The sequence below is a fragment of the Myotis daubentonii genome, chromosome 6 (assembly GCF_963259705.1).
Source record: "Myotis daubentonii chromosome 6, mMyoDau2.1, whole genome shotgun sequence".
Lineage (NCBI taxonomy): Eukaryota > Metazoa > Chordata > Mammalia > Chiroptera > Vespertilionidae > Myotis > Myotis daubentonii.
In genome coordinates, this window is record NC_081845.1 from 24,892,740 (window position 1) to 24,915,539 (window position 22,800).

Below are 22,800 nucleotides of genomic sequence, written 5' to 3' on the forward strand. Positions count from 1 at the left end.
GCTCAATAAATGCCCATTGACTGAGCTGAGAAAGTTCTGAGGTGATGTAAGACAAACTGCTGAAGTCGTTGGACTTTCTTCTATAACTTCTCATCTCTTTATAGAGGAGAAAACCCAGGAGAGTTAGCTTTCTTTGAAGTCACACACTGGAACTCGCATTTCCCAATATATAAGCCAGCAGTAGCCTCATGTAAGCATTCTTTGTATATGCATAAATCACAACAAAGGGTATGTAGGGATGCCATGCCTAGTTTAAGAAAACTAATTCATTGGAAAATAGATACGATAAAGTGAAATGAATGTTTACCATACTAAGTGGATTGCTTAAAAATGCAGCTATAAATAATGAGTGTTTTAATAATGATCTGTTTTAAAAATCAAATATTAAGAGTATAAAGCTTTAGTTGAGAAGGCATGTATTGGAAAGATATATAATGAGTCAACCCACAATCTTGCATGTTTCTCTTCAGACCATTCATAAAGTAACAGGTGGTATTACCAGGCAAACACCAATTACCAGTTCATGTTCCAACAAAACCAATTACTATTATGCCAACAGCAACAGGGTATTGCATATGTGGCCTTCAGATACTTTTTTCCCCACGTTGCTATTATGTGGGGAGAAAAATCAGTAATCACAACTAATTTGGTATAAAATTCTTAAGAGTTGGTCTAGCATGAGTTTCTATAGAACAAGCATTTAAACATCTAATTGGTGGCTCTTCATTATGAAAAAAACAAACCAAAACCAAAACCACCTCATTTCTAAATCCCAGGAAATGGCATTTCCTGAGCCAATGGCATTATGATGCAATGTCAGAACTGAGCCAAAGTGAAGTGAGTCACTCTAATCTCAGAACACTTCATTGATGGTAACTTCAGAAAAAGTTTTTAAAAAAATGAATTCCCTATAACCACACCCCATTAATGTGAGCTATGGGACACAATCTGGTAGAAGATGTTTGGGATCCATCTAGGGAGAACTCACTTAGCTCACTTTTATTTATACCTTGATTCTGACCCACAGATCACATTTACCCATCGGTCATCATATTTTAAGTTAGTGACAAGCACAGAGTCAGTTCACGTAACTTTGAAAATTTTTGCAAATCTTTCAGTCATGGAGATAGTGAGTTTAAAGAAGGTTGAGCATTTCATTAATAGAAGGATTGCTGAGGTTCTTTGCATTTTTAAATCATGACTAGAAGTAGTATTCAAGACAGTCATATTCTAGAAAAATGTCTTCCAAGAAAATGAAATACACCAAGGAGACTTACCTCACTCCCCTGATGGAAGAAGCACTAAAGTTCCACTCATGAATACCATTCTAGAATATAAGGAAAGAACAAAAGATGTTCAGTAATCCAAATTAAAATAACACAACAACAGTGATTTTTTTAAATTCTTTTAAAATAAGATACACAGAGTAATTTTCCCTCACGTACAATTCTTCACAAACAAATTACAGTGGAACCTTGGTTCTCGAACTTAATTCAGTCTGGAAGCCTTTTCTTGAAATGACTTATTTGAAAACCAAATCATTTTTCCCATTAGAAATAATGTAAATTGAATTAATCCATTCCAGACTCCAAATTATTCCATTTTAACCTTTACTTATATGCAGTGCATGTCGAATGTACTGTTTTATCTGTAAATAAAACACTTTTTTCTTAAATTTATTGGACCACGCCCTACTAGCCTCACATGAATCACTTTTGGCACTTGTTCCAGGTGTCTTTCAGGAGGTCAGCATGCAGAATCTTCGCTTTTTCACATATCATTGCTTCTGACATGCGATCACCGGCTAACTGCTTTTCGTTTATCCAAATCAACAACAATTTTTCTACCACTTCAATTGCCTGTGATTGCTGTTTTGTGAGCACTTTCACACCCTTAGCAACATCAGCACTCTTGATGGCCAAGAATCTTTATGTTTTAAAATTGTGCTAATTGTCTATTTTTCCAGCAATAAAAGCAAAAAATCAGGAAAATATTCACAGCACAATTTCCTGAGATGTTAACAATGCAAAGGTTTAGCGATAGACTGACTCATATTTGGGCATTTTCTTCTTTTGTCGCCTGGGAGACGCTTTCTGTCATGTTGTTGCCTGAGAGATGCTTTCTGTTGTCATGCTGAGGTGTCAGCATGAAAGGGTTGTTGGGTCAAGAACCAGTTTTGTTCAACAACTGAGACATTTTTCTGCGGACAACTTGGTCGAGAACTGAATTGTTTGAGATGGGAGTCATTCAAGAACTGAGGTTTGTATCTGGGTGGAAACTACAATTCATCCTCAAGCCACAAGGGTGATGTTTACTTAATAATTTATTTATTTCAATAAAACACCTCCAGTAGGGTCTAGGAGGATTAGTCTTATTAATTTCTAAAATTTTATTTTTAGCAGATAAACCTAACAAATGTTGTGCATTAATTTTTAAAGATAAAAATCAGTGATCAAGGTTAATTTAAAATTATTATAGTCAACTAGTATTTCTTTTTTGAAAAAGAAAAAACATTAATAAATAAAATCTCGCCCTAACCAATTTGGCTTAGTAGATAGAGCGTCGGCCTGCGGACTGAAGGGTCTCGGGTTCGATTCCGGTCAAGGGCATGTACTTTGGTTGCGGGCACATCCCCAGTAGGGGGTGTGCAGGAGGCAGCTGATCAATGTTTCTCTCTCATTGATGTTTCTAACTCTCTGTCCCTCTCTCTTCCTCTCTGTAAAAAATCAATAAAATATATTTTAAAAAAATAAATAAAATAAATAAAATCTCTACAAGGGTTTGAAGATAACTATTTCTGAATTATCTTTATTTTATTATTATTTTTTTAATTAAATCTGTATTGTTCAGATTATTACATTTGTTCCTCTTTTTTCCCCCCCCATAACTCCCCTCCTCCCAGTTCCTGCCCCACCCTCCGCCCTCACTCCCCACCCACTGTCCTCATCCATAGGTGCACGATTTTTGTCCAGTCTCTTCCCGCATCTCCCACACCCCTTTCCCCCCGCAAGAATAGTCAGTCCATTCCCTTTCTATGTCCCTGATTCTATTATAATCAACAGTTCATTCTGTTCATCAGATTATTTATTCACTTGATTCTTAGATTCACTTGTTGATAGATGCATATTTGTTGTTCATAATTTGTATCTTTACCTTTTTCTTCCTCTTCCTCTTCTTAAAGGATACCTCTCAGCATTTCATATAATCCTGGTTTGGTGGTGATGAACTCCTTTAGCGTTTTCTTATCTGTGAAGCTCTTTATCTGGCCTTCACTTCTGAATGATAGCTTTGCTGGATAAAGTAATCTTGGTTGTAGGTTCTTGGCATTCATCACTTCGAATATTTCTTGCCACTCCCTTCTGGCCTGCAAAGTTTCTGTTGAGAAATCAGCTGACAGTCGTATGGGTATTCCCTTGTAGGTAACTGAGTTTCTTTCTCTTGCTGTTTTCAAGATTCTCTCTTTATCTTTTGCTCTTGGCATTTTAATTATGATGTGTCTTGGTGTGGTCCTCTTTGGATTCCTTTTGTTTGGGGTTCTCCGAGCTTCTTGGACCTGTAAGTCCATTTCTTTCACCAGGTGGGGGAAGTTTTCTGTCATTATTTCTTCAAATAGGTTTTCAATATCTTGCTCTCTCTCATCTTCTGGCACCCCTATAATTCTGATGTTGGTACGCTTGAAGCTGTCCCAGAGGCTCCTTACACTATCCTCGCATTTTTGGATTCTTTTTTCATTTTGCTTTTCCGGTTGGATGTTTTTTGCTTCCTCGCATTTCAAATCATTGACTTGATTCTTGCGCTCCTCTGGTCTGCTGTCGGGCGTCTGTATAATACTCGTTATTTCAGTCTGTGTGTGCTTAATTTCTAGTTGGTTCCCCAATATAAGATCGAGGGTCTTACTAGTTTTCGTGTAGATCTCATTAAGTTTATCGGCAGCTTCTAAACAGTTCTTGAGAGACCTTAAAAGTGTGGTTCTGAACTCTATTTCTTCCATTGACAATTTTGTCCTGTTTCTTTGTCTCCGCATTTTGTTATGCTTCCTTGGTGCACCCCCTAGTGGTCTTTGTTCGCAGTCTTATAGTTAAATCTTGATTGTTGTAGCTAATTCCAGGGAGGGTTTGACCTCCAGGCCAAGTGGCTATGAGAATCAGCTGTGTCAGCAGTGAGAGAGTTTCTGTCCTCTAGGGAGGTGCTAATCTAGCCTTTGCCTGAGGCTATCCAGCAAATGCCTCTGTGCAGGGCTTGGGCGGGGCGGGTCGCACAGGATCAATAGGGTGGGTCGGAGAGAGCAGTTATGGCGGCTCTCAGTCCTGTCCCCAGGGGCTCTGCCTCTCTGAGTCCCAGCAATGGCTGCAAACCTCGGAGAGAAAGCTGCACTCGCTCTGACCGAAGCCAGACAGACCCGCTTCTCCCGTTTGAGTCTGGGTCCCTAAAGACTCGCCCGGATCTGGAGCTCAGAGTCTGCGACTCCCTCCCGATTGAAAACGCCAACCGCGCCCTACGCCGCCAGCCCGCTCCGCGCACTCCGCACCTCAGAATTTGACTTCAGCACTGCGCCTCCTCTGAGTGTCCGTAAGCGTTTCTCTTTCCTCCTAGTTGTAGGACTTCCACTCAGCCAGCGTTCCTGTGGTTCTGGGTGATGTCCCTTCCGTTTTTTGGTTTCACTTTTGAAGTAGTTGTTCAAAGCAGCAAACTCCAGTGTTAACCTATGCCGCCATCTTGGTTCTCTCTCTATCTTTAGTTAATATTTTAAACTAAATAGGTGGTTCTATTTCTTCAGAAAATGGTACAGCAAATACGCATGTGTATACACACATGTATATAATGTCCATCATAGCTAGGGTGTGTTGTCACCTAATTTATGTAAGATTCAATAAACTAATAAAGTTTGAACATAAAACATTTGATTATCATATGATAAACACAGGTGATTTACAGGGTCCAGATGAAAAAAACTGCGGGGATTTAATTTCTTGAGTTATTACTGAAGCTAAGTTAAAATTAATATTAAATGCATATCTCTCAAAGTTAACTAAATTACAAGATGGGTCACATTCCCTATAAAAATATGTCTGACAAAAATACAGAATTAACCACAGATATTTTTGTAGAAATAAAGTAGTTGCTACATGTGTCCAAGTTTAGCAAGTACTGTAGAGTAGCCAATTTAGACTGCAAGTCATTTCTTTAAATGTAAAACAACCAAGAAAACAAGCTCTTACCCACCTACTTAAAATGCTGCCAGAGGATTGAGGTCTTGGCTGAGCCAATGAAATGGGTAAGAAGCTGTGGCTCCGATGTGGCCCAGAATTCTCCTTCTGGCCAAAGCAACTCAAAAAGCCACAATTTATATTCATAGCAACTAGTTATTTGCTAGGATCATGTAACTTATAATAAAAATAGACTCTGTCAAGCCTAAAGTAGATTTACTAAAAAACTCGTTTCAATGCACATTAATCAGGTCATGGGTATGTGACCTGAATTACCACAGAGCAAATGTTGCAGTGCACAACGCCCAGAAAAGACGGAGACCATAGAAAGGGACTCCTGGAAATGTGGTTCTCTGAACCAGAGTGCGCGGGGAGTTAAAATAAAATAGCAGCCTGCAGCTTCAGCTGGTAATTTGGAAACTGCTTCTAAATCCCGTTGGCCTCAGGTGGCCTAAGTATATGCGCCCCAGGAGCTGCAGCTGTTAACCTGCACACCACTTGCACACAAGGCAGCCTTAGACGTACAGCCTGCACCTCAGTTTCGTCCTAAGGCCACCCCAGGAGAAGGAGGCGGGGTTGAGTGCAGAGCTGATAGGGCAGCGTGCAAACCTGCAATTGAACACAGCAACTGACAGACTCCAACAAGATGGCACTGGTAAAACCTATCTTCCATCAGCCCTGGTCTGGGAGCAGCCAAGGAGAGATTTCCCAGGTTGATTGGGCTGGTTTTATAGGAAAGGAGCACAGCATTTTCAGAATGTTAGGTTCCTAAAAGGTTCTAGTGCTGCCAGGGAACTTTTCCTTTCAGCGGAGTAAAGCCCAGAGCCTGAGCGAGATGGACAGGGAATAAGGCCTCTCCCCACCTCCCTTGCTAGTGGACTCTCCACATGGAGGCGCTGGTGAGCCACAATGCCAACAGGTGAGGTAAAAGGCTCCAGGGTCCCTCTGGGAATCAGGGGGAAAGGGACACCAGAGGCAGAGCTGGAGAGATATTTAACACCAACAAGCCCCAAACCAACATTCAACCTTATTTAATCAGCACAAGCACTGTTTTCTAGGAACTGCTTGGCCTCAGATCCCGTGCCCCAGCCAGGGCAAGAACAGGAGCTAGGAATTAATATTGAGGTAAGGTGGCAGGAATTATATTCTGTGAGACATTACTGGTGCCCTAGGCAATGGCCCTTCCCTCTCTTCTTTGCTAACAAAATATGAATTTTGTTCAGGCTCAGGTGACAATGCTTAGGGGACAGTGAAACTGATTAGTCTACATCAGCCATGGTAAGTCCATTTCCCTTGCTGGTGGTTGGTTTGGGCAAGGTCACCTTATGCAACTTTTTGTGTAAGGAAAGAGCCTGACCTCCTCCTTTGGATTTGGTCTGTGTCAAGTGATGCTAGAGCTGCTATTTAAGACCATGAGTGAAAAGCCAAGAAAAGCCAACTCAGAATTCTGACACTGTCAAGCCACTGAAATCAGCCCCAGAATGAACCCACCTCAGAAGTTCTTGTAATATAAGATAACATTTCCTTATTATTTAAGCCACTTTTAGTTGGGGGGTTTGTAGCTAAAAGTATCTTTGAGGGATGAGAACATCATATCATCAAAATCTATAGTCCTAGGCAAACATATTCCCCTCATAAATTCCTAGGTCGTCTCAGAGTGGCCATGGGCTGGATGGAGCTGGAGTAAGGTCAGCACATCCTACTCCATCGAGTCCCTGCTGTCTGAGAAGCCTTCAGAGAGGATGGGAGAGCTTAATCCCCAAACCTAAACGGAGGGGAATTCTAAATAACAAGCATTTAAAGTATCTTGCAAATAACTTCTCTGTTCCTCAATCTAGGTTTTTCTTTCATGCAGACTTTCTTTCTTCAAGTACTAACTTACTTACTTTAAGCAGTAACCATCTATTGAACAAAGGGAGAACAGTTAAAAGACTGGAATTTCAATTAATTTTGCCCCTGAATGTAAAGTAACTCTCGGAGAGTCCCTGAACTCTTGGGAATTGGGGTAATGATCCTCAAGTTTTTAAAGTTGCAAAATGAGGTTAAATACTAGCTCACATAACTGTTCATTCCAGAGTTAGAATGAAAACATTGGGAGAGGAAGTAACGAAATAAATATGATAGATGAAAAGCAACATTCTCTGTTATTCTACTTCTAGAAAAAAAATTTAAACATTCCATGACAAAAACAATCCACTTCCTGCTTAACATAAGATGTATTAAACCTGTTGCTTATCTGTTATTTAATTATAGTTATTACAGTTGCTTTAAACTAACAATAATAACAAAGTGATCTTATTTTTATTTCTTGTCCTCATTCCAATTGTAGCACTTCTGTTTTAAAAACAGAGAAAATGGCAGTGCTAATGAATGAATAAAACTAGGGTTTGCACAGAAATTGGCTGATTCAAACAGAAACTAAATGATTTAAGAAAGCTTACATTTTGAACAAGAAGAATTTTTAGCACTAAAGGTAACAGGAAATGAGCAATATGTAAATGCAGAAATTCTTCTTGATCAAAAGATAAGAAAAGACAATTGACAATAATACCTTTAATCCTTCATGCATTCACTTCTATCCTAATATGTTTATTTCTTAGCATAACATAAAAACTGTCTCTACAATTGTTGCAAAACGTAAGAGAATCAATACAAGGCTAACTCTACTGAATGAAGAACCTCCAGAAAGGAAAAATAATGACCACAAGCTAGAAATAGTAGTCCTTTTCCAAAATCTTTGGTTTACTTTCTGCTCTTTTTCTGTCTTCCAAATACTTCTGGCTCGCCACTCATTTTCTGGGGCCTTGCTAATTGCTAACTCCTTTAGCCCCATTCTGTTTCCAAGTGTCCTTGGACAACCTTGCTCTTTCCAATCAAGCCTTTGAAAAATCTCCTCTTCCAGATAATGCTCTCCTAACCTCTTTTAGTTTTTGTGGTTTCAACTGGGTGACTACTCTACTTCTGCCATGTGATATAAATCCATATACTTTTTAAAAATGTAAATAAAACAATGGGCACTTTAAAACAATGTTATCAACGTATTACTAATTTTGTTTCTGGTCAGTTACACTTGGAATAATGCCATCATGGAGCTATAGATCTGAACTTTCAATAACTCCTTCCCTGGGTTTGATTAATTTGCTAGAGCAGACTATAGAACTCAGAAAAACATTTTATTTACTAGATTATTGGGTTATTATAAAAGGATATAACTCAGGAACAGCCAGATGGAAGAGATGACTAGGGTAAGGCATGTGGGAAGGGTTATGGAGCTGCCGTGCCCTCTCTAAGCGGCCATCTTGCGCACATCTCCATGTGTTCCCCAATCCGGAAGCTCTCTGAACCATGTCCTTATGGGTTTTTACAGAGGCTTCATTGCAGTCATGATGGATTAAATCACTGGCCAATGGTGGTTGATTCAACCAGCAGCCTCTCCCCTAGCATAAATACATTTTATAATAAAATCAAGATATTTCTTCTTAACTAATGCAAATTTTGCTGGAACATATGAATGCTGCAAAGGCATAGTCCTTCACTATTAATACTCGTCTTAATAATTGCACAATTTACCTCGTCATCAGGAAGCACGTGCCAAATAGATATTGTCTTTTCCTCAACTTCATTGTTGATAGACAAATACGAAGGTTGATAGATTTTGGTTGGTTCTAATATTAATACCTTGAAAACATAAAACAAAATAAATTAATATTAGTGACTTAGGATTCAAATCATGTAGAGCTGACATAACAACAAGGCACTGATTATCGAATGAAGTTCTGGGTCCACCGCTAGAATAAACCATTTAAAGGTCTGACTATTGCCATTCTATGGGTCTTTTGAGTATTTTATGGTATTACACAACTATCGTAAGTTCCAAAATAATACATCACCTTATATTGCTAAAAAACTTGGAAATAAATTTCAGAAGACCATATATTTGTTTGGCTATCCCAAATCAATCTACTGATAGTACTTTTTAAAAGCTTTTATCTTATCAGGCAATACATACTCTATTTCTATAAATGTAAATGTGTCAAAGAAAGGCAGCGATATGGTAAAAACAAATAATTCTGTACAAGGAAAGGAAAAGACTCCATATATAGAATGTCACATACTTAAGGTTTCCTGCTGCCACACCGATGATCAAGATGTATGGTTTTCATACCCATGTAAATGAATTGAGAAATTACTTTGGTTATTATTGAAAGAATTTACATATAAATCAAAGAAATGGATATAGCTGTATGAAATAAACATGTTTTTACACTGACTTCATGATACAACTGATATCTTTAATAATGATGTATTTATAACCTTGTGATAAAAAAAGAAAAAAAACTTGCTCTTGTTTTGGAGCTATATGAGGGGTATGTGATAAGTGAGTTGAAAATCTCCATCGAAGGAATGCATGATATATTATACTATTACTAATATTTCATTTTAGGAGCAAATAACATTAAAATACTACACATGCACTTATTTCAAAGGTGCTACAATTATTATCTATTTCTCACAGATGTTTAAAGGCACCCCCACCTAGCTCAATTTTCCTATGCAGACTTAAGTAGGAATGTTAAAAATAATCCTATCTTATAAAGAGGGAATATGCTAACCGACTGTCACACCCTCACAAATGGTGGCACCCACAGCCAATAAAGAGGAATATGCTAATTGCCTGCCACACCCTCAAAGATGGTGGCGCCCACAGCCACAAGATGGCGGTGTCCAGTCCCCTCAGCCCCGCCAGGGCAGCAGGTGTGCAGCACAGCCAGGCCCACCCCCAGGCAGGTCCAGCCGCTCCGCGTGCCTGCCTCCGGAGTCTCCCAGTCCCCTAAGCCCCCCAGTCACCCAGGGCTGGCCTGCGGCACAGGAAAGCCTCAAATGGTGGCTGTCCAGACACCCAGGGTTGCCCGAGGCTTAGGTAACCAGGGCTGGCGAGGCTTGCGCTGCCGGCAGTGGCAGCAGCAGAGGTGTGATGGGGGCGTTGCCTTCCCCTGATCGCCGGGTCTCCTCCTGCCCCTGGGGGCTCCCAGACTCTGAGAGGGGGCAGGCCAGGCTGAGGGAGCCCCCCTCCAGTGCATGAATTTTCATGCACTGGGCCTCTAGTAAAAAATAAAGCTAAATGCTTAACTAGCAGAGAAACTGGAATAGTTCTTTCTGCTCCACTGCTTAAAACTCACGATAATTGCCTTTTTAGAAATGATCTTGTATCAAGCAAGGTTTCCCAAATAAAAGTGAAGGAAAAATCCTTCAGAAGGCTCTGTCAAGAAGGAATTCACAATACATTATAACCTAAAGTGCAGCTTAGACAGAAATCTGGGTTAGAAATTAACTCAGCCATACACTGCAAACCCATTGTATTTATTTTACAATAAACTTATAACAGTATTTAAGTTAAAGTACAGGGAACTAGAGAAAGGGGATTAGAAAAACAAAATTTCTTTACGCTTTACTATAAAACTGTAAGGGCATAAAGAATTCTTGGTCAGGCTCTAGTTATGAAAATAAGATAGAATATACCATAAATAAACAGAGAGTAAGAGCCCAGAGGGGAATATATTCTGACTCAGGAACATACCAGGTAAATCAAGGTCCAAATTCCAATCAACAGAGTTAAGTGGTACTGGTTAATAATGAAAATAAATGTTCAATTTAAGCTTTACAGAAATAGTGCTCTCCAATCTGAGTACCCTAGGGCTTGTGAAATAAAAAGGAATAATATGGAATAAGAGGTGGGCTCCCATCCCAAAATAGCATCCAAGTCACTGCATTGACAAATGAGAACATACCTCACTCCCTAATTACATGGGCACATTATTTAACATTTAGAAAAGCACAGCACCAGGTTCTCTTCTGTCTTCTTAAATTGTGTTTATTGTCTCACATATTTCTAACAAATAAAATCTGAATTATGTGTTCCTGCCTTGAGATAGGGAATAAACACTGGTTGCAATTATTGTCATCTAACATTTGTTAAGCCCTTTGATCTGCCCTGGAAATGACAAAACATGGGGAATTTGTAGCATTTTGGAGGCCACTGAAAAGTTGAGAAAAGACACTCCCCCTCCCCCCCCCCCAAAAAAAGAGGCAATTTGATAAAACCATCATGATTCAACCTACTCCATAGTATACACATTTTCGCTTTTAGTTTCTAGTCTTTTATACTGGTTAACACTACAGCCAACTGCTAACTTTATGTATCTGAAGTGGGAAGAAAGACAGCAAGGCCTATAAACTATAAAAAGTAGACATTTAACTGCATTGTCACGCTCCACTTCCTCTCTCCTGACATTAGTTGATGGGTTGATGGTCACCTAACTTTTTATTGTAGGAAGGAAAGAAAATATACACAGAAGAGAGGTGAGAGAAAAAAAATAAGTTGAACTGAACCTAAATAATAATAAATGATGGAACCATTAAAATCATTTCCCAAAAGAACTTTCACCTGCTTTCTGTTGCTCAGGGTCATGGTTTTTCTTGGAGGAATGAGACTGAATATAGAAGTGAGATAAACGGAGACAAATTAAATTATTTTCTAATATAAGTCATCTTCGTCTTAGAAAGACCCACTTCAAAAGAAGGATAATGTTATCACCTCAATCAAGTCTTACTGCCGCTTTAATCAGTGTGAACCACAGAAAATGCTACTCTAAGGACATGACAAGTCACAATGACTGATATGGTCCCACAGGAACCAGAAGCTTGCCTTTTTCTATTCAGTGGAACCTGGGAAGGAAACTATGATTGCAGAGAGTAGGCCTGGTGGGACAGGTAAATGAATAAAGCAGGATGAATGGGACTATACTCAACATCTTAAATGGGAGCAGCTAGTTGGCTCTGTAGATTGTTGCTTTTGAAGTATGCAGTCACAAACTGCCAGTCCCTTTCATTTTTTAATTAATTAATTAAATTCCCTTTTATTTAATAAAATGTTTTTATTGATTTTAGAGAGAAAGGAAAGGAGAGGGATAGAAAGATAGAAGCATTGATGAGCAAAAAACATTGATTGTGTCCTGCATGCTGTATTGGGGATTGAGCATGCAACCCAGGCATATGCCTTGACTGGGAACTGAACTGGTGACCTCTTGGTTCATGGGTTGGCACTCAACCACTGAGCAATAGTGGCCAGACCCCTTTCATTTTTTAAGAGCAGTTGAAAGTCTGGAGTTTTATGTGAATTCTCCTGATTTTTCACTTGAATTTTTAATAAACTTTATTTTTCAGTTGAAATATTCCACTTTTCACCCATTTTGTCTATCTTTTCCTCTTCTTTAATTAACATGGTCATTATGTTATTTGAAGTCCTTATCTGGTGTCTCCAATATGTGAATCACCTCCAGATCTGCCTCTATTGGCTGTCTTAGCTCTTCATTATCAGTCACCTTTCCTGCTTCTTAACATCTTTAGTAATCTTTGATTAAATCTGAATGACATTGCAGATGCTTTGAATTATATCTTTCCAGAGATTTTTTTTCCTAGTTAGCAGTTATCATTGTATCATCTTGGTCCTATCAGGCCTTATTTTTTATTAAGGTTTTGTTAGGGTGGTCTGTTTTAGTTTTGCAGTTACTCCTGGGGCTTGGGTTTCTATGTATCAACTAAGGACTTGGGGTGTTCACCAAGGTCTCATCACTCTATCTTGGCCCAAAGTCCAACTGCTTATCCCTGCATGGTTTAAGCTCTGGAGTGTCTCTTCAGCTTTCAGCCTTCCAAAGGATGTTCTCTGCCAATTCAGGTCAGGATGTCTTAAATATCAAGGGAACTTACCTTTATAAGGTTTATTTAAACCATATAGGTCTCATCCAAAACCCAATTTTAGTCAAAGACTGGGATATATAGTTGTGTTTATTCACAACATGATTACCCCTTTTTCACACTATCTGAAATAGCCAGGCAGAATCCTGGGTTTCATTCTTCAAGGATCCCCCTTTTCCAACTTTGCCTGCCCCTCATATTCAGATGCCTTAGAGCCCCAAACACTGGTATGTGTCTGCTCCGCCCAGTGAGAAAGCCATTCCCAATCAGGGCTCCACCTCCTTGGGTGCAGCCAGAAAAATGACCTTGGGGAAAAACTAATGGGTGAAGGTGGGACTCAATTCAAGTACCTCACCTCCAAGGACTGTAGTACTGTGATAATAGCTGTTTCATGCCTCCAAATAGTTGTTTTGTGCATTTTGTCCGGATTTCATAGGTATTTTTTAGCAATATCAATACCATTTACTCCATCATAGGAAGCACTGAAGGTCCAACTCTTTATTTTTAAATGGTGGCAACAAATCCTTCTTTTTTAAAAAAATCACTGAGTGGTCTTTTAAACACATGAACTTACACATATGCACATCCTCACACGTAATAAGAGAAACACCATTAAAGCTACCCCAATATACCATTTTTCATCTATGAATTTAGCAGAAATTTAACTCTGACAATACACTTTTTGGAGAGACTTTGGGAAAGCAGTCAGCTTCGTATGTTGATGGTAGGTACGTCAAATGATATAATCCCGTTGGAGGGCAGCATGGCAATATTAATCTATTTCACTTGTGGGAATCTATCCTCCAGATATATTTGCACATATGTAAAACAGCATAGGTATAATGGTGTCTCATTTTTATTTTCTTTATTTGACTACTCGGTGATATTAATTTTCTCTTCACATGATTTGCCCATATTTCTTTTGTGTATAAATTAGTAGTTGGTTGAGGTTTTTTACATATTAGGCAAATTAATCATTCTGCAACATTGGTATTAAGTATTGTTTCCCTGTCTCGCATTTGCCATGTTTGTGGTGTTTCATACTGAACAAAAATTTGAGAGAAACTAAGATGGCGGCATAGATAAACACCGGGAAATCGCTGCCTCCCACAACAACTTCAAAAAAAACAACATAAAGACAAAACGAACAGCCTCCAGAACTACAGGAAAGCTGGCTGAGTGGAAATTCCACAACTAGAAGGAAAGAAAACCACACTGAGAGCCAGAGGAGCTGCGGAAGTAAAGTGCAGAGGTACGGAGGCTCACGCGCGCGCGGAAAGGGGCTGGCACCTGAGGACGCAGCTGTCTTTTTAAATCGAGAGGGAGTCACAAGCTCCCAACTGCTCTGAACTCCGGTTCCGGGAAGTCTCTGGGGACCCAGGACTCATACGGGGAGAAACTGGACTGTCTGGCAGCGGGCAGAACTCGGAACTTGAGGTCGGCTTTCCCTCAGAGGTGCTTGCAGCAATTACCGGGACACTGAGACGCACGGCCCCTTAGGGCAGGGCTGAGGACCAGCCATAGCTGCTTGCTCTGCCCCATTGATTCCCTGAGACCCTACCCCACCCAGGCTGTGGCAGAGGCTTTTGCATATGAATGCCCCGGCCCTTTGCAACCTGAAAATTACCTAACAAACTGCAGCTGGGCCACAGACCCAGAACTTCCAAGATAAGGCCCAAGGCCCCACAGCAGCTTGCATTGCTTCACAGCTGGGCCTCATAAGGGTACCTCCAAACTCCAAAAAAGGAAGGGGAATCTGCAGTTCTCTTCATAGCTCCTGCTGTGTAACCTCAGGCAGAGGCTAAATTAGCACCTCCTTAGATCCAAGAGCCAGTGTACCCAGTGGTCAGAGGGGGACCATCCAGATTACAATTCCTCAGATCCATAAGGGACACACTCAGGGTGCAGACTCAGTGAGCACGAAATCCCCACTGAAGCAAGTCTTCCCCAGAAGGGTGTCTTCAGCACAGAAGTTCTCCCACTGCAGACACAGCTGATTCTCACTGCCAATTGGCCTGGAGGTCAATTCCTCCCAGTGATCCTACAACAATCAAGGCATAACTACAATAAGACTGTGCAAAAAGCCCACAAGGGGGTACACCAAGAGTGTCCACCTCAGGTAACGGGAGGCTAAGCCACTGGGCCCTACAGGACACCTAGCACACAAAACCACTCTACCAACACAGGGAAGCATAAAAAATGCGGAGACAAAGAAACAGGTCACAAATGACAGAAATGGAGGAAAGCAAATGACTGGATATAGAGTTCAAGGCCACGTTTATAAGGTTTTTCAAGAATTTTATGGAAACCGCCGATAAATCTAGTGAGACTCTCGAGGATATGAAAAAGGACCAACTAGAAATTAAGCATACACTGACTGAAATAAAGAATAATATACAGAGATCCAACAGCAAACAAGAGGATCCCAAGAATCAAGTCAAAGACTGGAAATACGAAGAAACAAAAAAGACCCAACCGAAAAAGAAAAAAGAAAAAAGATTCCAAAAATATGAAGATAGTGTAAGGAGTCTCTGGGACAACTTCAAATGTACCAACATCAGAATTATAGGGGTACCAGAAGAAGAGAGAGGGCAAGATATTGAAAACCTATTTGAAGAAATAATGACAGAAAACTTCCCCTACCTGGTCAAAGAAATAGACTTACAACTCCAGGAAGCGCAGAGAACCCCAAACAAAAGGAACCCAAAGAGGACCACACCAAGACACATCATAATTAAAATGCCAAGAGCAAAAGACAAAGAGAGAATCTTAAAAACAGCAAGAGAAAGACAGTCAGTTACCTACAAGGGAGTACCCATACGACTGTCAGCTGATTTCTCAACAGAAACTTTGCAGGCCAGAAGGGAGTGGCAAGAAATATTCAAAGTGATGAAGAGCAAGAACCTACAACCAAGATTACTTTACCCAGCAAAGCTATCATTCAGAATAGAAGGTCAGATAAAGAGCTTCACAGATAAGAAAACGCTAAAGGAGTTCATCACCACCAAACCAGCATTATATGAAATGCTGAAAGGTATTCTTTAAGAAGAAGAAAAAGAAAAAGGAACTCTTACCATTTGTCACAGCATGGATGGAACTGGAGAGCGGATAAATACCACATGATCTCACTCATTTGTGGAATATAATGAACAACATAAACTGATGAACAAGGACTGATCCAGAGACGGAGAGGCATTGATTGGACTGTCGGGCCTTGGAAGGAAGGTAGGGGAGGGTGGGGGTAAGGGGGAAAGATCAACCAAAGGACTTATATGCAAGCATATAGGCCTAAACAATGGACATGGACAACGGGGGGGGGGGGGGGCGGTGAGGGCATGAGCGGGGGGCGGGGGGGTAGAGGGTAACGTGGGGATAAGGACACATATGTAATATCTTAATCAATAAAAAATGTATTTTAAAAAAAATTTTGAATTTTTAATGAAATCGAATTGGTCAATATTTGCCTTTCAGGCTTACAGGTCCCTTTCTTGCTTAAGAAGGCCTCTCTCACTTGGACTATATACCTATATTCTACTAACTTCTCTCTTCATATTTTCTGGTTTTATTTTTTACATTCACATTATGACAGAGTGATTCATATTAAGCTAATTTAAATCAGATCGGAATAGCTAATATGAGTGCTTTCCTCTCACAGCTAATTTTCTAGTCGATCAAGTCAATAGTCAATAATTAAATACTTAGATCTGTGCTGTCTTCTCTCATCACCACGTTTACTAGCATCAGCGCACCAGCTCAAGGCAAGCTGCCAGCTCACTCTGAGAGAAGTGTTTTCCTAGCTACGCATAATCTAGGCTAGAAAATAAAGTTAAGTGTTTCAGTATGAAAGGCTTTTCAACTAAAGCTCCTGCTGCGTTTCAAGCTTCATCTGAAAACAAGAATAAAGAAAGCCTGTTAATGCCAGCAATTGATTTAATTAAATCAAACAGATGATGCTGTCAACAAGAACTACAGAACAAGATTTTGTGAAAAGAACTGAGTTGTCACCACCTCTGGGTGTGGAAGACTGAGACTAGGAGCTCAAACAGAGAGAGGTATGGCAGCACTTTGATGTGAGGAGAGATTTATGCACACAGTGAGTAGCCAATAATCCTTGCATTGGATGCTAAAGCTGTATACTGCTTTAGATGGGATGCTGAGAGCTATCAGGGTGGGGATGGCACTAGCTGAGAAGATGAGCAATATATTTTTTAAGTGTTTGTGTGTGTGTCCATTATATATATGAAGTTTGACAGAGACTAGCCAAAATTGGTTGCAGACCAAAACCTACAAGTCATCATTTCCCATGATCTACAGCATTGTGAAGAGTGATTGTGGATACTACATCTAACTCTGAGTCGTGAGGATAATGAGTGCTGGAAACGGAATAACAATGCAGGTGAGCCTGACACTTTTCACCACAATAATGGCAATTGATATTGATGATGATGTCAACAAAGCTGGAGTCTGAAGTACCCATCTGTCTGGTCTGAAGAGATGTCTTGACTTACTGAACTAAGAGACAATATTTTCTTGGGAAAGTGCACTTTACAACTTATGAAAAGAAACCTCCAAATTTCATGGCAAAACATAAAAATGTATCTCATTTCTCTGAGTTTGAGAAGTTATTTTAAAAAGTAAGCTAATGCAAACCAATGTGCAGAAAATAAATGTATTAACCACATGACTGTTGTTTTAGGGCATGAAAATCAGCATATAGAACTATTACAACCACAATGCAAGATAAAGTTTAAATGAAAGAAACAAAATAGAACTATAATCAGAGTTAAGTTAAACAAAGAGTACTCACTGGAAACCTAACTACAGTAACATCTGTCTTTGTGGCCTCGACCAGGAAGTCCATCCAGAAGTCCACGAGTTCCTGTATAGCCACAGGCTGTTCTGTAGTCAATTTCACAAAATGTTTATATATCAAAATTGTCTCTACAATAGACTTGAGGTACCTAAACATTAAAGATATAAAACACATGAGGCAAATTTAGAACCACCTGTTCCCATGTATCCCAGTTTTACTCGATAAGTGTAAATATGGCATTAAAAATTATGAATTCAGATTCACCAAACATTATCCATTATTTCTTATATGTCATGGACTTACACACATTATCTCATTTAAATCTCACAAAAATGCAATAAACAGGCTGGTTTATACCCATTTTAAAGATGAGGAAACTGAGGCTTAGAGAGTTTAAGTAACTCGGACTGGGTGATACATCTACTTAAAACATGACTTTTAAAATAACGCCTATATCCTATTCAAGGAAGTGGTGAACACATTTATTTTTAAATATACTTCCTTAAGAAAGCTTTTCTAAATAGACCCTTCATAAGAGATCATTATTTTACCTGAAGCAACTCAGCTTATACATTATACAAAAATCCCCAAATCTGATAAGATAGCTGGTACCTCCAAGAAAAGAGTTAGCAAAAATGAGAAGCAAGGTAATTATAATGAGACATTGGGTATGCAAGCATACTGTAAACTATTAGCATGAAAGCTAACATTAAGTTAATGGAAATTTAAGGCACTGTTTCATTGTTATTACTATTGAATAAAACAATGTTTGTTTTCTTGTCCATAGAAACCAGGATACCTAAAACCAAATCTCTTTGTACCTGTGCTTCAGTCTCAACCTCCTCTACCATCAGAATGGTTATCATGAAGAAATAACAAATTTGGCTACATTTAACGCATGCATTTATTAGTTCATGTATTTCATGTCACTTGCTGACTGCCCTCTGTAAACATACTACTGACAGTACAACTCTGTTCTCAAGTTGTGCACAGTGCTGAGGAGACAGAAGGTAAAAGGTATTATAGCACCATGTGATCAATATCAACAAAGCTAATACTAAACAGACATGACTAACAATATCTGAATGCAGAAAAACAAAAGAAGAAAATTTCATGAGATGAAATAATCACACGTGTATGCAATGATATCCATGAACTTGTATCTGGAAGCAGGAAAGGGTTAAAGGTCAGGGTCTGATTTTGAGCAGATGTGATTTATGAGTGTCTCCAGGTGGAGAAGGGTGCTGCAGGAGGCATTCCCAAGCAGTATGGCATGTTCGGTGTGAACGGACAGCAGCGTGACAAAAACCGAGGCTGGAATGACTAAGCGCAAACCTTGTTTGCCAAGCCAAGGAGATGGACTTTATCCCTTAGGCTGAGGCACCATTGAACTATATTGATTTAAGGGTTCCAGTGGAGGGGGAAGGTCAGAAAGATCACAATGGGAGTGATGCTGGGGAGGATTTGCAGAAAATGAGAAAATCCCTTAGGAAGGTATGAGGACATAACAGGGTGGTCATCTCCTCAAATGTTTCCTCTGAGGAAAACAAGTCGGTGGCCTGGGCTCAGAGCTGTTCTAAGCCTTTCTCAGTATTACTGTCAACCTTTAAAAGTCTTTGTGGATAATGGTCAATCATGACATGGGATGCATAATAAAATTAGCACTGTTTTCAAAAACAGTCCTAAATGCAGATGGAATTTTGTTTTCATCTCTCCAATCATCACATACATAATGATGAGACTTGGGTGCATGCCAAGAACAATTTGAAATTAGAAAAACACACACACATACACATAAAGAGAGAGAGAGAAAACACCAAAATGTGTCAGTAAACCCTAAGTAAAAAGAATGGTAATTCCAAAACTGAGATTAGATCATAAAGGAAACAAAGGGCATGTATTTGGAGCCGAGGCCTGGGAGGCTGAGGTGGAAACTGTAAACCTGCTGATTAGATTTGTAGGTATAAAGTTTGAGGCTTCTGCATGATTTATGTGGGTAACACTGGGTGAGTGGGTTGGTCAATGTGAGAGAAAGGCTAAGCCAGTAGCCGGCAGACATCACCCATGTCCAAAATCATCAGAACCTATATTCAACACATGTTACTTATAGACATCATGTTTTTTTCTCTATATTCTGCATTTTATTCTGTAAGCAAATAAAATAATCTAATTGTAAGTTCAACAAATATAACAATTTGGGAAGAAGTGATAGGAGCTGTTTATGAAAAGCCATTGTATAAACACGTAACAGTTTATTACCATGCCGGTGTCTTCAGTTTAAAAAGCTTTTCAGATGCTTGAATGACTCTCAAGTGGTCATTGGCCAGAACACTGGCCCCCAGAAAAAATCCAACTTCCCAGTAGCTCTGGAGCTTTTCCAAGTTTCCCTTTTTACCAAGAAGGCTACTTAGCTTCACCCCTAGAAGACGGACAGGAAGTACAACATTACAAACACACAGCATGTAGGCAGGGATGACTTTTTATTAAAAAACAAAATGAAGCTTTCATTCTTCCTTTCAGATTAAAATAGCCTTGTTCTGTTTCGGATTATAAAAGGGGGTTGAGTTCATTGTAAAAATGTCAGGTTAATCCTAAAGGCACACAGAAGAAAGTGAAACTTACCATTAACTTAAAAACTCAAAGGTACCTGCCACTGTCACTTTGATGTACATCATTCCAGAGTTTGTATGTATGTCTGTATATGCAAAAATTAAAAGGTGCTAACACCAAGTGTCTTGTTGTATAACCTCCCTCATTCCCTTATTATATCATGGGATCTTTAATTACTTGAAAGGGAAATATACTAACATTCTATCAGTTAGTTGAAATATAAATGTGTACAGTATATATCTTTTGTAAGAGTAAAATGCTACAATATTATATGCAAAAAGAATTATATACTACAGCATTCAAAATAAGGAAGCTGACAGAAAAATGCTCTCTTGATTAATGTAACATTTGAAATCAAGTAATCTAAATCCTCCAACTTTGTTCTTTTTTACAATGTTTTGGTCCTTCTAGATTCTTTGCATTTCATTAAAATTTTCATCTCTACTCTGTCTTATATTATTTTTGCATTTGTACTTATTTTGCTTAAAGAGAATATATCCTTGCAGAATTGTTTAGTGCCACTAACATCCATAATTGTCAAGAAAATTATCTGAGATTTGGGAGTAAGATTAAAAAAAAAGGGGGGGGGGGAAGGCATCATTTCAATATTACATAGGGGTATATCCACTCAAGGAGTGTCTAGGAAAAGTGTAGTTAGTTCATCTCACTATTTTGTATTTATTAAAGATTGCAGACTTAGAGAAGTTTACTTGTTAACTTGTGGGGTTTTGTTCAATAGAGACGCAAATAATTTCTATCTAGTAAAACAGATAATCCCTAAGATTATGACCTCTTGAACATAAACCAGTTTTTTAAAAATCAAACTCAGAAATCTTATCCTAACATTTCTTTGTTAAATTATCTGTAAATACCCTACTTCTTAAATGCTCTTTGAACTGGACATATTCTCCTACTAGCTTCGGTATCAAATGAGTTAACTAAAATGTCTTACATGTGTCCATTTTATAGTTTCTGAGTTATAAATGTATATTTTTTGAAAATTATACTTTAACAAAACAAAATAATCTTTAAAAAACTTTATGCTACTTTTTATTATATAATTCCACTTAAGCCATGACTATTTCAGGAAGAAGTCCACTCTTCACATTTTGTGATAAGTTAAAAAGAAAATAGCTTTGTCACTTTAAAATTTTATGAGATAAAAAAATTACACATGTATATGCAACAACATCCATGGTCTCCTTTCTGAACATAATAAAAAATATAATGAATACAAATGAAAGAAGAAAGTGTGTGAGAAAAATGAGATGGGAAAAACATGTCTCTACCAACCTCAGTTGAAAATGAGCATCTCTTTATTGTGTGTTATGTGCAGAACAATGAACCCAGGACTGATCTATCATTATACCATGTCAACATATATATAAATATTATTGATTTTAGAGAGAGAAAGAAACATCAATGATGAGAGAGAATCATTGATCAGTGCCTCCTGCATGCCCCCCACCGGGGATCAAGCTGACAACCCAGGCATATACCTTGACCGGGAATTGAACCATGAATTCCTGGTTCATAGGTCGATGCTCAAACACTGAGCCACACCGGCTGGGCCATGTCAAACATTTAAGTAGGGACTAAGAAAATGTTTAATAGTAAAGGGAGTTCAATAATAGTTTTAAATAACATTTCAGATTTATTCTTCCATGCCAGAAGTTCACTCTGTGAGGGTGATATTTAGCTTTGGCCTTGGCATAAATCTATGATTATGACACCAAACCATTCAGCATTTGGACAAAATGTTGTTTTTATGGCAAATAGTATTTTAGCATATGGATATGTCACAATTTATTTACCCAAATGCAGCAGATGACATTTTATTACTACAAACATTCCTATACACATAGTTTTGTGCACTTATTCAATTGTTTCTTTATAATAAAGTCCTAACCCTGGTCTTGCTTCATGCAGATGCACTGATTTTAAGTTTTGATACATTTGCCAAGTTGTCCTTAGAAATGCTGTACCAATTTATATTGGCACTGGTGGCACCTGACAATAATCTCTTGCCCACACCTTCCCCAATTATGGATACTATCTTGTCCTTTCATCTTTACCAATCTGATAGAGAAAGAAAATTGCCTTTTTTTTTTACCATTGAGATTGATTTTCTTTTCATGTTTGTATTTCTTTTGTGTATTAGCTTTTATGTTCTTTCCACATGCTGCATGAACCCTGTTTCTACATGAAGATATTAATCTTTTAGGTATGAAGTTATGAACATGGCTTTAATTTTTATATTTAGAAGCTCCCCCCCTCAAGGAATACAGGAATAAACATCACATGCCCCCCTCCCCCACATTTAGAGACCATTTCCATAGGAACAAGTCCCAGAAGTAACGTCGTACTTAGTGCTAGACTACAATATTTTTAAGGGTCTTGATCCCTAGGGCCAAT

General features: G+C 38.9%; 1 protein-coding gene across 5 annotated transcripts in view; it reads right to left on the minus strand.

Moving 5' to 3' along the window:
• MAP3K5 (mitogen-activated protein kinase kinase kinase 5) overlaps nt 1–22,800 on the minus strand; it is a 177,915-nt gene that overhangs the window by 59,750 nt on the left and 95,365 nt on the right. For all 5 annotated transcript variants that reach the window (XM_059700425.1, XM_059700426.1, XM_059700424.1 and 2 more), the window contains 4 exons: nt 20,035–20,194; nt 17,770–17,923; nt 8,778–8,885; nt 1,278–1,327 (listed from right to left, as the gene is read on the minus strand). In XM_059700425.1, the coding sequence (XP_059556408.1) occupies nt 1,278–1,327; nt 8,778–8,885; nt 17,770–17,923; nt 20,035–20,194 (472 nt within the window). The remainder of the gene's footprint in view (nt 1–1,277; nt 1,328–8,777; nt 8,886–17,769; nt 17,924–20,034; nt 20,195–22,800) is intronic.